Here is a 14785-nt window from a genome sequence, read left to right as displayed (position 1 = left end):
AACTCATCCACTCGATGATTGATTAAACTCACCAAGACCTCAGATTACACTTAACCAAAAGATGATGGCATTGGGAGGCAGAAGTCATCTTTAACCCAAGCAATAAACCCCACGATTCAGCCTGCAAAACAAATCCACAACCTAAATTTGCGGTGAAACAAGAAATCCACCACCTGTGTGATCCCTTAACACACCACCAGAAGCATTATTACCATTTTGTTGCACATTTAACTTGTAAAAATCTGTAGGGGGCTGAATCCAAAACATACCAATAATAGTTTTCTTGGATTTCCTTGTAACAGTATCATTTGCAGACATCCATCCTTTCGCTGCATCAATAATCACCTTGCCCGAATTAAATGGGAAATGAAAATCATTGTCAAAAACAGATTTGTTCCTCAATTTCCATAAGTACCAACAGGTATACACAAAGATAGTGCACCATTTCAGACTGCCATAGCAGGATTTCTTGCAATGAGTATTAGCAAAAAACCATTCATACCAGTTTAGCTGCATAGTTCTTGAAATAGAGTCCAGGCATATGATCTGACTCCACACTCTCTGAGCAACGGGGTAATCATGGAGAAGGTGAGTAAGGGTCTCAGATTGATCATGACACACAGGGCAGTAACAAGTTCTGGTCAACCTCCTTCTGCTTCTTTCAACATTAGTGAGAACCTTACCATGACAAAGCAGCCAAAGGAAAGTCTTCAACTTAGGTGGAATAGGAAGTTTCCAGTGGCGGAAGCATAAATTTTTATGAGTGGGGGAAAAAAAAAGATTGAACAAACAAATATAAAATACTACAATGAATGAAACATAATTTTTCAATCTTTCGACATGAATAATATTTTCAATGAATACATATTCTAACTTCCTAACACATAAACTAACTTTAAATCAATATATTTCTTGACACATATTTTATTCTATCTATTTACCATAAAGTACACTTACTATATTTCCTAGCAAAACGAAAAAATGAAAGTACAAAATCATCATGCATTAAAAAGAAACCCACTATTACCTTTGATAGAGCTCAGACTTCTGACCTCTCAAATGAGAGACCAAAGCCTTACCACCCCACCTTATTACAATTTAATGTTAGTGATCATCATGTAGTTCATAAAAAAAAGAAGTTAAAACTGATTAATTATGAAATCATGCACATGTGAAACTCTTATAAAGTAGAAATATAAAATTAAGAAGAGAAAGACTTGCGACTGGTAGACAAGTCAAATGGTTGCATAAATTTACACATGTAAGTTTCCTTAGTTTAATTGCATTGCTGTGACTCTGTGAGGCAGCAGATCACACAATAGTCAAGTCATGGGGCAGCATATATATTCCTCTTCTTCTGGGGGCAAAACCGATGAACATAGTATATATATATATATATATATATATATATATGAAGCTGTTGAGCAAATGACACTATGCCAAAAAGGCCTTCAGACGACACACTTTAGACGACATAAGTATTGTTTTATGTCGTCTGAGTTTTTCAGATGACATAATTTTTTTTTCTGTCGTCTGAATATAGACTAAAACCATACTGGTTGAATTTGGAAAAATGGTGAGCATTCAGACAACACATTTATGTAGTTGTAGAAGGTGGTGATTTCCTATCTCAAATTTGGAGGGATATCCAAAAGTTGATTGAGTCATTTCCCTCTCAAATAGCCACGTTCTAATTGACTGAAAAATGTTGTGACATTCAAACAACATTTAAATGTTGTCTGAATGTGGGGGTTGTTTTAAAATTTCCAAAGTTATTTTGAATTGTGCTTTTGACATAGAGACCTCGATACTAGAGACTCAAACGCGACTAAACACTCAAACACCACCCCGCGCGCTCTCTCCTTCTCACTCAGCTCGACCTAGAACCCTAAAACTGGAAAACTCAAACACCAGCCTCTCTCCTTCTCACTAAGCTCTGTCAGATCTCGATTCTTACGTTCTCCTTCATCTTCTCACTCTCTCGATTCTTCTTTGTAGTCTCTCCTTCTTCTTCTTAGTCTCTGCTTCATCTTTCATGTTCGGATTAATGGAGCTCTCCAGCAAGAGCTGTTTTCAATTATCTGGGATTTGCCCAATCAATTTATGGGTCTTGTTTCTGGGATTTGCCCAATCCAATTATCTGACCTTAATTCCTATACCACTCAATCATTTGAACAAATTTAAAAGTTCAACCACTGTACCGAGTCGGGGCCACCATCATTCGCAAACACATAAGTAGAAGAACCTTACTGTTCAAAGCTCACAATCAAGATTGGTCAGAGGAGAAACAACAGAGCCTCAAGATCGGCGATGGGATCAGTCAGCCGTTTGCTTTCTGCTACGAGACTTTTGTGCCGGAGGCGGTCACTCTCTCTTACCAAGCGCCGGAGGTTTTGCTGGGGTCTGTCGATTTCTCGACTCCGGCGGACATTTGGGCCGTCGGCTGCATCTTCGGTACTTCCGATTTCAATTCATGCTTTCTTAATTCAATTGAGATTTTAATGGTTCGATTAGTTGATTGAGTGTTTTGTGAATTCTGAAATTGAATTGTAGCTAAGATGGTGACTGGGGGTGTACTGTTTGTCGGAATCGGTGATGATCCTAATCAAGCTGATAAGCAGCAATTGCGAGAGATTTTCAGGTTCATTTCTTTTCTTTGAAACATTTCCAAGTGTTAGGTTTGACAGTGATTCGAGTCATTTTACATTTAGATGTTTCTTTTTCTGGAACTTTTGAGAAATGAAAAGGAAAAAGAACATGTACTTACTACTATGGTGTGATGATGCAGACAGCTAGGAAAACCGATGTTGAATCAGTGTCCAGGACTCACTTCGTTGCCGGCTTGGGAGACCTACCAAGAATGGGAAGGGGAAAAGATGAAAGATCGGTTCTATTTGGCAGGAGATTTGCCATCGGATCTGCTGGTAGCTACAGTTTATTTGGAACAAGATGGAGTTGAACTTCTATCGGTAAGTGTTCTTTAACGTGATGTAATCTGTAATTAAATTTTTTGCTTTACTCATTTAGGACACTTGTATTTTTGCATCATAACTCACACAATAGAAACAAGATTGAAAATGTGTGGATGCATCATTTAACATAGTTATTCTTACCAAAATTTATGAGGGATTTTGCATGATGATCGATTTACCTGTCAATAATGTATCCAGTTCGTGTTTTTGTTTTGACTGTAATTCATCTAATATGTTCTATGCTATACCCAATCTCTCCTTTGTTTACATAAATGATGCTCATTCCTCAATTTTAGTTAGAACTGGTCGAGCTTGAACCGCTGGTAGTTGTTTTGTGTCCTCCAGATGCTTAGCGAGTGTTAACTAGACCTTCTATGACTAAATGATTGGATGTATGGACCGCATCATACCATATCTTATATTTCTCATTTTTCATTCAATAAAGTTAATAGTTCTATAGAGGCAAATTTCTAGTTGGAATCTCAAATTTATTCTATACCTAATTAACAAACACTATCTTGTTTACCAAAACAATGCGGCTGAACCAACACAACCAATTTATTTTTGAAGCCTGACTACTGGTCCAATGTACAGAGTCTCATTATCAAGGGGGTTACAGCTCATAGGCAGTCATAGCTTTGGTTCATTTTACCTTGGAAGGCTTCCAGCTCACAATAGGTGGCTCTGATAAGTGTGGTTTGATAATGCCTTACTTGGCTTGGCCTCTTTCGTTAATAATTTCACTTCTTATATTGTATGATTGATTTGCTAATTGTTGTTACCTTCTCTTGCATATGATGAAAAAGAGCACATATAATCAGCATATGATCAACTGCTTCTAGTTAACCTTATGATTAAGGTAGATTCTAGGGATTATCCCAATCGCAAATGAAGCTTTTGGGTGTACATGGGTTGGGGTTAGGGATCTACTTAAGGGAAAGGGGAATTGTTTTTATAAAGAAGATGAAGTTCCTTAAGAATAAATTTGAGACTTCTACAATAAAAATTATAATAGAATAATGTATAGAAAGCTGGAGTGCAAAAGTTGCCTCTTATTTTATGCTGGAATCAAAAGTAACATAATTAGGGGATTTGCATATTTTAAGTGCCCTACAAATACCCCTTAACAAAATTGAACATTTTGATACTAAAAGTTCATTACTTGGATACTTTTAAGTTCAGTATTTGATATTTGACTGTTAAGTTCGTCACTAAAGCTTTCTTTTTGAAAAAGGTGTTGGCTTTGGTGAATATTTCCAGGATTTATGTGACCTGAGTTTTCATTCGATTTGGTTTTCATGGGGTTTTTTATGCCTTTCTTGCTAGCTTGGGTTGCTGGGATATTGAAGACAAAATAAAAGAGAAGAAAATGAAATGGGCTTTGTTTGATTGTTGATTTGATCTTTTTGGAGCTCCTGAATTTGTTTCTTTTGTTCAAATTTTGAAGATTGTAAAGAGTTAATTAAGACAGGGCTTGGCAATTGGATCCATTAGATAGATTCCAAACTACTTTTATTTTCCCTTCATCATCTTCTGTTTTGAAATTGGTCTTTGTTGTTTGGTTTTTAAAATGTTGGACGGCCATTTTGATTGAGTTCTTGTTGTTAGATAGTTTCTTTTGATTCCTCGTACAGTTCACATACGTTTTGTTACTTTTTCTAGAGCTATGAATTAAGTATATGTGATTTTGTTTTCTACTAATTATGTGGGCATTATGCTATTTGAATTTGAGTTTCTGGAATTATAAATGAGAATGGGGTAAAGTTTTGAAGAGTTTCAAAGAGGCTATGGGTTACCAAGCTAGAGTGGAATATAGGGCAGCGGAGGACCTTAATTCCATCAAGTCTATGCTATTGGCTATTGCTTCGAATTCAAGCTGCATATACGTTAATGATTTAAAATTGACATTTCATTGCAGCAATTACCATGTTTGTCGGAATTACATTCCCTTTCTTCAGTGGTCTCCTTGGATTTTTCAGAGGATTTGCTTTTGCCCCAACAACATATTTTGTAAGCTCACAATCTATTCCTTTAAATTCTAATGAAATAAAATTGAGATTCTGATTTTCTTTTTCACTTGTTTAATGAACTTGTTAATATCTTCAGTTCCCTTGCATAATGTGGCTTGCCTTCCAGACTGCGAAATTGTTGTATTCAACATTGCCAAAGTAAATGAAATAAAGATCTCTCTGCAATGATTATTTACTATTTTCCACAAACTTTGTCTAACATCAAAGTGAGGCCAAATAGGTTTTTCCCCAATGAATTAGCTATACACAGACATGATGCTCATTGTGCACTTTATTACAGGTGGAACTTCAGACATCCCAAAAACAATTTTTTTCCCACCAACTCTGAGTTGTGGTCATGGGAAACCTTCAGTGAAGACATTTCTTCATGGACAGGTGATACAACTCTCACAGTCATTGGTTTCTTAGATCAGTTGAACATCACTATAGACCCCAATGATTATCTACGGTACACCACCAGGTCAGATTAAGCAACTGAACTTCTTTTTCCATTCAATGTATCTGTGAAAAATGTATATCCAATTATATAAGAGAACTTTGTAGAACTTGATGTTTTTAGTGTCGACATAAGTCCATCTGAATCATTTCTGCGTGGTGGTAAGCATCCAATTCTCACCGTGTTGTCAGCTGGGAACGCTATGCATGTCTTTGTCAATGACTAGCTCTCAGGTATATATGTAAATTGTTTATATATTTGTGTTGTTAGAAATTACACCAGCTACTTTTGATTTAGAAGGTAAATTAATGTTCACCTAGGTCTACCTAAGAAAACTATGCCCCTATATCTAAATGTCAGTTATGTTCTGTAATGTAGGATCAACTTATGGGACTCTGCAAGACCAGAGATTCACTTTTACAGGAGATGTAAACATGTATGCTGGTGTGAATAAATTTTCGCTTCTAAGTGTAGCTGTTGGATTACCGGTTAGTTCTTTGATTTGCATTTTTCACTAACTTTCAATATTTGATATACCAATACAAATTTCGTGTTGACAACTTGATATTATACTGCAAGGTCCCTATATTTTGACTTGGTTAATTTGGTAAAGTTTGTATTTGAGTAAATTACATAAGTTAAAAATAAGAACTTTCAATATTTGATATATCAATACAAATTTCGTGTTGATAACTTGATATTATACCGCATGTCCCTATAATTTCATTAATTTGACTTGGTTAATTTGGAATAGTTTGTCTTTGGACGAGGGTGTCTATAAAGACACAGAATCAACAGCCACTGACTTGGTATAAGGTATGAAATCAGAACTACAAATATTGACTACTGCTAAACATTTTCATTCTTGTTCCTTTAGTAGCATCGAGCAATTTTGGATAACGGTGCTTCTTGAACCCTCAGGCCAATTTTGATGCACCTGAAGGGGACGAGCCTTTGGCTTTGGACATGGGGAGCATGGGGAAGGGTGAAGTACAGATAACATTGGAAGATACTGGACTGTTCATGCTAATGGTAACTGCAGCGCATGCGGTTATTTTGGTACATTTAGGATTAACAAGTGCCAATTTGGTTGTCTCCAACCGACACAACAATGGTATGTATAAACTTGTTTACCACTGGATCAGAAAAAAGCATTACGAACCTATTTACTAATTTCCTATATTCTATCTATGTTTCAGGTATCATGTTCCACGGTCTTGGCTCAAGCCACCCCAAAATCTGTTGGTGGTATATGAGGAGGTTGCTGGCGATGTTACAAAGATTGATATTCTGAAAGTCACCCACGTGTTGAGAAATGGCAGACCAAGAATCGAGGCAAACTGAGAGCAAAAGAAGCTTAAACTTAGCCTAGAGTGTACAAACGGGTAGTCCATTTCTACTATTAAATTTTCAAGCTTCGGTACTCCACCTGGAAGCTATGGAAACTATAACCATGGTACTTGTCAGGCTCCAAACTCTACCCATGTGCTAAATAAGGTACCCTCACAGTAGTGTCACGCTGCTACTGTTTTGCTTCAGTTCAGGGTCAAAGTTTTTCCATTTACCCAAGTTCAATATCAATAAAACCTTGGGGCCAAATTTGCAGTACTGCTAGCTATTTTGCTATGTTGTTTACTTGGTGCCCAGATTGTGTAGTGCTACTAGTTTATTAGCTTGCAGTACTACATGCATATATTTTGCTGGCTGCCCAGATTAGTAGATATGGGCCATTTTGGACTGATGCTCATGATTAGGTTTGTGTATATGAGACAATGATAGATTAATGGAAATTACAATGAATGATTTTGGATGTGGATTTTATGGTTTCATGAATGGACAATTTTAATTTCCAAATGCATGCATACCAATTGCAACAGGGGACTACTAATGTGTTATCTCAAATTGCAATCTACAACAAAAGCACACCAAAATGTGTGGTTGCAGCTGCACAAAAACAACACAAACACCAATTAGAAGTTTATTGTTTTTTGGCATTGAGACAACAGAAAATTGTAGTCTAAATGGAAAAACGACAACATAAATTAGAAGAAAGTATTGGCTAAAGCGTATAACAACAAATAAGTGTGGTTGGACTTGATCATAGACAATATAAAAGACCTAATATTTGTGGTCCTTTTTATATTCAGACGAAAAATATTTGTCGTGTTAATAATCTCAAACGACAGTAAATTGTTGTTGTAATGAAACTAACATAACAGAAAGAATATGATATCTATTGTCTTAACCATGTACCAACATCACATATGTACAGTTTCAAAACTTTTCACACAACACTAAAATGTCATATGAATGTACCCTAAACCGACGCTTAATTGTAGTCTGAAACAGTTTACGACCATAGATATGTGTCTTGCAAATATTCTTCACACAATAGAATTTACAAAAGGCTGTGGTTGTTTTGTTTCTCAGACAACACAAAACTGTTGTGTCACTGCTTTTAAAGATACAGATCACATTGGTCCCTAAATGCAAAACTCATCAGACGACACAAGATTTTTATTTGTTTCTGTCGTCTGAAATATCAGACGACACAAGTGTTCTGTCGTCTGATACCCCCAAGACACGACACCGTACTAGACGACATATTTTGGTTCGTTCAGACGACAGAACAGTTCTGTCGTCTGAATGCCTTTTTGGCATAGTGTGAAAAAAATTCACTGGGGGCAGTAGCCCCACTCATCCCAACGTGCGTGCGCCAGTGGAAGTTTCCATAGGAAATACCAAGAGAACTCCTCAAAGTGCTCTTCATTCAATATAACATGATAAGCGGATCTCATAGTGAAGTGACCATTAATGGTACCCTTCCAAATGCATATTTGAAGCTACATATCAAAGACGTTTTTTTTTTTTTTTAATACCGTTAGATTGCGGGTAGGTGTCAGTTGCAGTCAACTCGACTCAATCACAGAATTCTTCAAAATCATATGGTATAGGATTTGAATGCTAGGATCTCAAGTTGATGAATATCAAAGGTTATTGTCGTGGCTATACTTATGCTTATCTAGTAGTTCAAAAACAATTATGTTAACAAATCTGACGTACTTGGCACCCAATTTTTATGCCATCATTTGGCAAATCCTTCAATTGTTATGGAACCTTCCGCACACTCCGATTTGTATTTTATTTATTAGTTTTAAATGAATCATAATAAAGATATTATTAGTTCATATGATCGAAGAGCCCCCATGAAGAGCCCCCTAACCAAGTAAATAGTTGCAAGGAATTGGTTGTGGTGGATCCAAGGAGTTTTTCTGATGGGAAAACTTTAAGAACAGTACATTAAATATTGGTCATTCCGAAGTTCAGTACAGCAAGTTTCAAAAAATTAAGATCGGTACATGAAGTTGCAATTTCGACACATTTTTAGTATATTATGTCAATAACACTGTTAAGCCTATGCAATTATACAATTTTTGAAAGGTAATTTTGGGTTTTCATATATATATGGGTTTTTAACAGATTGAAGAAATCAGAAAGCCAGAGAGAACCTCCATCGCCTCTGCAATAGTCGCCGCTCCGTCACCGACCTCCAGCTATCCTAAGACGACGTACGATCTCTACGCCTCCATCTCCAGTCTAATGCCCATATTCAAAGCTCACAATCTCCTCAGCTACGTCGACTGCTCCATCACGCCACTGAAGAAATTCCTCTCGAATGACGCCGGAGAACCAACGACCGCGATCAGCCTGAGCTACGAGGCCTGGATGGCTCACAAGGCCAAATTTAAGCCGCCCGAGACGTCAGAAACTTGGTCATAAAGTCGTCTTCTTCCTCCTCCTCTTCTTCTTCTGCGGCCAAGACTTGATTAAAGTTGGGAGCTTCAAGTGTGATTCCACCTTTGGTGACTATGCTGGTGTCTCCTAACCTAGATGCTCACCAAGCTTATCTTCTCAATCTCAATTCACTATGACCGGTATAGTTTCTTCTTCTTCTTCTTTTTTTTTGGGAGATTTCTATGTGTTTTATTCACTCATAGAGCTGTTTGAGACTAGTTTATGCTAATTTGGATGATGGGTTTTGTTGGGTTTGTGCTGATTTTGTTGCTAAAAGTGAAAGATTGAAGCTTTTAGTGCTTCTGGGATTGTGTTTTTCAATGAGGCAGGGAACACTGCTTTGGTATGTCCTCACAGAATGGATTTCACATATCAGGGCATACATAATCAATAATCGAAGCCTCAACTGCAGGACTTAATGTCAATTTCTAGTAATAATTTTCTTTTTTTTTCTGGTGTCTATCGATTTAGTTCTTTGAACTAGGTAGTGGCTTTGGGTTTTATCTGTTTTTGATATATATATATATATATATATATATATATATATTTTATCCAGAGCGATACCTCGCTTTGAAATTTCAGAGTCAGGTTAGGGTTTAAGGTCACTTTTTGGTCTCATATCCACATCACGACCTTTCAGTTTTTGATCATCTATTCAAAATTTTAGCCAAATTGATGATCTTTAAGATATCTAACTCACTTAAACCAGTGGACGAACTGAATCTATCAAATCTAAACCGTACTAGTTTTAAAGCAGTTATCAATGCCTTAATGACCATCAATTTGGTTTAAATTTTGCAGAGATGATTTATACATTAGTAGCTAAAAACTGAACGGTCGAGATGTGAAAATACGACCGAAAAGTGACCCTAAACCCTAACCTCGCTCTGGATAGAATATATGTGTGTGTGTGTGTGTGTGTGTGTGTGTGTGTGTGTGTATCCTATCCAGAGTGAGACCTCACTCTGACATTAACGTGTGAGGTTGGAGTTTAGGGTCACTTTTCGGTCTCATATCCACATCTTGACCTTTCATTTCTTAGGTACTAATGTATATGTCATTTCTGCAAAATTTCAGCCAAATTGATGGTCGTTAAGACATTGATAACTGTCTTCAAGCTAGTACGGTTTAAGGTGGATAGATTCAGTTCGTCCATTTGTTTAAGTGAGTTAGATACCTTAAATATCATTGATTTGGCTGAAATTTTGCATAAATGATCTATACATTAGTGAACGGTCGAGATGTGGATATGAGACCGAAAAGTGACCCTAAACTCCAACCTCACACGTTAATTTCAGAATGAGGCCTCACTCTGAATAGGATCTATATATATATATATATATATATATATAAGGCTTGAAGAGACGGATTTGCCCCTCAAAGTTTGACAAACAGCACCCTAAATAACGAAAAGAGTAATGGCATACACCGATTTTGGGTCGAAATTGCAATTTCATGTACCGATCTTAATTCTTCGAAATCTGATGTACCGAACTTCGGAATGGCTAATATTTCATGTACTGTTCTTAAATATCTTTTTTTTTTTTTCTGATTAGTTGAGTTCTTGTCCCTTTTACGGACTCAAGTAAGCCCTTTAAACAGGCAATTAAGCCCACTTATATAGTCCTCCCAATAAACGTCCGCTAACTCAATTCTGGGTTCAAGAAGCTGTATTTTCTATTTTAAAATAATAATGACTTATTTCTAAAGCCGCACATGAAAGAATGATACTATGAAAGCATGGTATTATCATACTCACAGGTCATCGAAGAGGCGAAGAGAGGTTGTGCACACTAGTAACCTAAATTGCCAATCTCCCTGTCAAAGCTTCAATATAGTTAGAGTCCATAACATGTTTGAAGCCGTTGTATCCATATCCAACAAGGAAAAATCGTAAAAAATAAATTAAAAATAGAAACACTGTCATAAATTCATAATCACCATAGACTCATTTGTAGACGAAACATTAGTTGGGAAAAATTCCCATAAAAAAAATATATAAAAAGTTGCATCTTTGCTGACAAAAGATCTATTGAAAAAAAAAATGTTGTTCCTATTTATACCTCTAAAATTGGCATTTGGACTTCCCTGTATATTAGACCTCTAACTTACATTTTCAAAAACATGTTATGCTAAATGCACCTCCCTAATTTTCGTAAATGTCATTCAATGGATCTTTGCTGACAAAAGATCCATTGAAAAAAAAATGTTGTTTCTATTCATACCTCTAAAATCGGTATTTGGACCTCCCTGTATAATAGATCTCTAACTTACTTTATCAAAAACATGTTATGCTAAATACACCTCCCTAATTTTCGTAAATACCATTCACTTATAAAATTTAGATCAAAGTTAAAGTTCTTTGACAAAAACACCGAATTGGAAGCAACCACTGAGTTCTCCTTCTACTCCCATGCTTCAACCAACCAAATTGAGCGAACCCAAAAATTTTTGAGAGTCTAATGTGATTAAAGAGAGGTATTGCTGCTGATGATGGGAATAGATTTGAACCTAGGTCTCTGAATGACTCTTCTTTGAATATAGCAGGACTTGATTTACATATCAAAACTATGTAAAACCTAGGAACTCATATCAAAAAGAAAATATATATATATATATATATATATTGTTATAAAGTAGAAAGAAGATGAAGAGAGAATAGTTAGGAGGAAGTAGAAGTGTTCTCATTCAGTCTCATTAGCCTCCTTTATATAGAGGTAGGGTTTACATCAAAGTACATAACTAATGAGTATTTACATGGATATCCACATAGATAATAATATTTACAACAATCCCCCTTGGATGTCCACCAATGAATGATGGTATTGTACGCGCTTATTGTTGCCTCGTTAAAAACCTTGCCAGGTAACAAAAACCCAGTGGGACAAAAATAACCCTGGTCGAAGGACAAAAAGAGCACAACGCGCATATGTCCTTGGTAACATGCTTCTAGATACTCCCTCTGATGAGAGTCTCCCCCTGATCGTTGCAAGCCTCATTTATGTATGTGATAAATGTATCATGTATAGTTGTTTGATGTGTCTATCACTAAAGTGAGACCATGTGTGCTTTGCATATAGGGGCTCATCACAAATTTTCATACCTGCAAAGTTTAAGCAATACCAACAATACTAGACGATTTTCAATAAGCCTTACCTCATATGATAAGGTTAGAAAACAATCTCATATGCTTAAAATCATACACAAAGTAATAGCTAAACAATATAAAGAAATTGACACATTTAACTTTGTATAGTTTAAAACATACATTGAAAAAACATCATGGCATACCTAGCAGAGGCGGAGCCACGTTGGGGCATGGTTGGTCCCGTGCCCCAGTGAGATTTGAAGTATATATACAATCTGGTTCAACAATTGACCTGAGTGCTGCCTTTGCCGTAGTGGTTGAGGCACATGCATATGTTAATTTGGTCCCTGTTTTGATTGCTGGTAGCAGCAATGTTCTAATTTTTTTTTTTATTTCTTTCTTTTTTCTAACATTAATACTAATATTTCTTCTCAGGAAAAAAACATTAATATTATTATTTCATATAGTTTCAAAGTTCAAATATAAATTATATTTCCATTATGAAAAATTGTCTAAAATCTATGAACTATAAGTTTTATTAATAAAATATGTAATTTAAAAAAAATATTGATCTTTTTTTAGTACAAAACTAGATATTGATCGTTCCCCTACCTTTTTAATTATTATTTTTATTACAATCTTGAAATATTTTAAGTTTAAGTTTCATTTTTTTTTTAACTTTTAAGTGCCCCAGTTGAGATTATTTTCTGGCTCCGCCACTGATACCTAGCCATACATACCAATATCTTTGCGTATTGATATGTCTCATATAAGCTCTTTAAGTGCTCTAAGTAATTCATAACTTTGTGAAAGTTAGAATATGTTGCAACATTATAATCATAATTCGAATTCGATAGTAGTCTCATCATAGTACTCATTAAGGCAATTTAGATTACGTTGACTAGAACGAAATGAGTACATATGAGCCAGCTTTAGGCTCTTTGATTCCACGAGTGAGCTTCAAGCTCTTTCAAACATTCATGGACTTGCATTTGAATCCTTCAAGGATTTGATAAGCAATAGGCTTATAATGACACTTTTGAGATTTTGCTTTTAGCATTGTATCTTTAAGATCTTCATAATATACGATGACAACGTGCCATAAATCTCTCCTCAATATAACAGCTATATGTAGCACTGTACTTATAGAAAATTGTCATTCGTATAAGGGAAGATGTTCACAATCTCATGTCTCTATAAATAGACATTGTGTCATAGTGATTTATCTTCACTTTTGATAAATACCCTTTTGCAACTTGGAGGGTTAGAGGTCCAAGTATTTCATCACGTTTCAAATATTGAATTTCATTGGAATTGCCTCTTTCCAATTTGGCCAATAATATACTTTGTCGACATTCATGGTGAAACGTGGTATAGTGTCCATACAGCCCTTAAAGATTTTTGGTAGCTACCAAATGTAAAATATCATCGATGATCAACAATCATAGATCCCACACATTCTTATATGCATGCATTAACTATAATAAGCTTATTGATATTGGGTATTCATGCCACTTCTGGGGCATACATTGTCGCTTCTAGGACAATCATCTCTCATAGATGAGTCATGTAGCGAATGTAGATCTTTTTACTTATAATCTCATGTAGAGCATTATAGGGCTTGTATAATCGTTCCTTTCTGGGAGCTTAAAACTTTAGACCTGGTGGATGCATTCCACACAAATTCACGCCGTTATTCAAATGACAGTAGTCTTTCCTGCCCCTAACGGCGGGAAGACTGTCTTATTTTGACCATGCTCAAAAGATGCATTCAAAGATCTATCACTTTCTATGGAGTGAAGATGTTCATTGGCTAGTGGCGAACCCAAGTTTTAGGTCAAAAACATTTCATTCATGAGCATTAACCATATTGATGTATTATTGTATCACCAATGTTTGGCTCCAGTTTCCCATTTTGGGTCCAAACAACCAATACATCATTCCCTAATGGCATACTTACAACCTTTGTATATGTAGCCATATTAGGTGCTCTGACATTGTTTTATGATATTCTCTTCAGGACAACCATGTCATTTGGATACATATATACCACAAATTAAATGGGGTCTTTGTTTGTGATAGTATGGTTGGTTTTAGGGACTTGAACCCACATAAATGCCTTTGCATTTAGCATATGATTTTGTCACTTTCTTTTATCAACTCACTAGTTTAGATATTTCTTGAAGTCAAAATGAGACGATGGATAAATATCTCACATCAATTCATATCGTTCTACAGGAACAATCTTTCTTCCCCTCATTGCAAAAGGATTGTCTAATTAAAGTGACAACTCGCAAATATGCGGTAAATAAACAATTTGCTTGTGAATAAGATTAGCAGTCATCAAACTTGTAAGTGATTCTACGCAACATGGTAGACAAAAGATGACGTAATCGATCATGCCAAATAGTGTATTTTGTTCAATGAACTTCTGGTTCATGACATTTTATATATGCCTCAATTT

The 14785-nt window shown here is 35.8% G+C and overlaps 1 protein-coding gene and 1 pseudogene across 1 annotated transcript; both read left to right on the top strand.

Annotated features, from left to right (window-relative positions):
• The first annotated feature begins 1826 nt into the window (after window positions 1-1826).
• On the top strand, window positions 1827-5620 carry LOC112189876 (cyclin-dependent kinase B1-1-like). Its single transcript, XM_040515307.1, has 6 exons — window positions 1827-2454; window positions 2554-2641; window positions 2789-2969; window positions 4891-4982; window positions 5079-5140; window positions 5283-5620. Exons 2-5 carry the CDS (start codon window positions 2559-2561, stop codon window positions 5089-5091), a joined length of 369 nt encoding a protein of 122 aa, XP_040371241.1. The 5' UTR covers window positions 1827-2454; window positions 2554-2558; the 3' UTR covers window positions 5092-5140; window positions 5283-5620.
• LOC121051310 lies at window positions 5438-7046 on the top strand (annotated as a pseudogene).
• Window positions 7047-14785: the final 7739 nt, after the last annotated feature.

Source organism: Rosa chinensis, chromosome 2, assembly GCF_002994745.2.
Source record: "Rosa chinensis cultivar Old Blush chromosome 2, RchiOBHm-V2, whole genome shotgun sequence".
Taxonomy (NCBI): domain Eukaryota; kingdom Viridiplantae; phylum Streptophyta; class Magnoliopsida; order Rosales; family Rosaceae; genus Rosa; species Rosa chinensis.
The sequence above is the reverse complement of the archived record's forward strand: the minus strand, read 5'-3'. Positions and strand labels throughout refer to the sequence as shown.

Bases quoted from the DNA above. Each gene is read 5' to 3' on its own strand.
- LOC112189876 (XM_040515307.1), top strand. From the start codon at position 2,559: ATGGTGACTGGGGGTGTACTGTTTGTCGGAATCGGTGATGATCCTAAT. The intron at 2,642-2,788 runs GTTCATTTCTTT...GTGATGATGCAG, and splicing joins CAATTGCGAGAGATTTTCAG to ACAGCTAGGAAAACCGATGT. The intron at 2,970-4,890 runs GTAAGTGTTCTT...ATTTCATTGCAG, and splicing joins ATGGAGTTGAACTTCTATCG to CAATTACCATGTTTGTCGGA.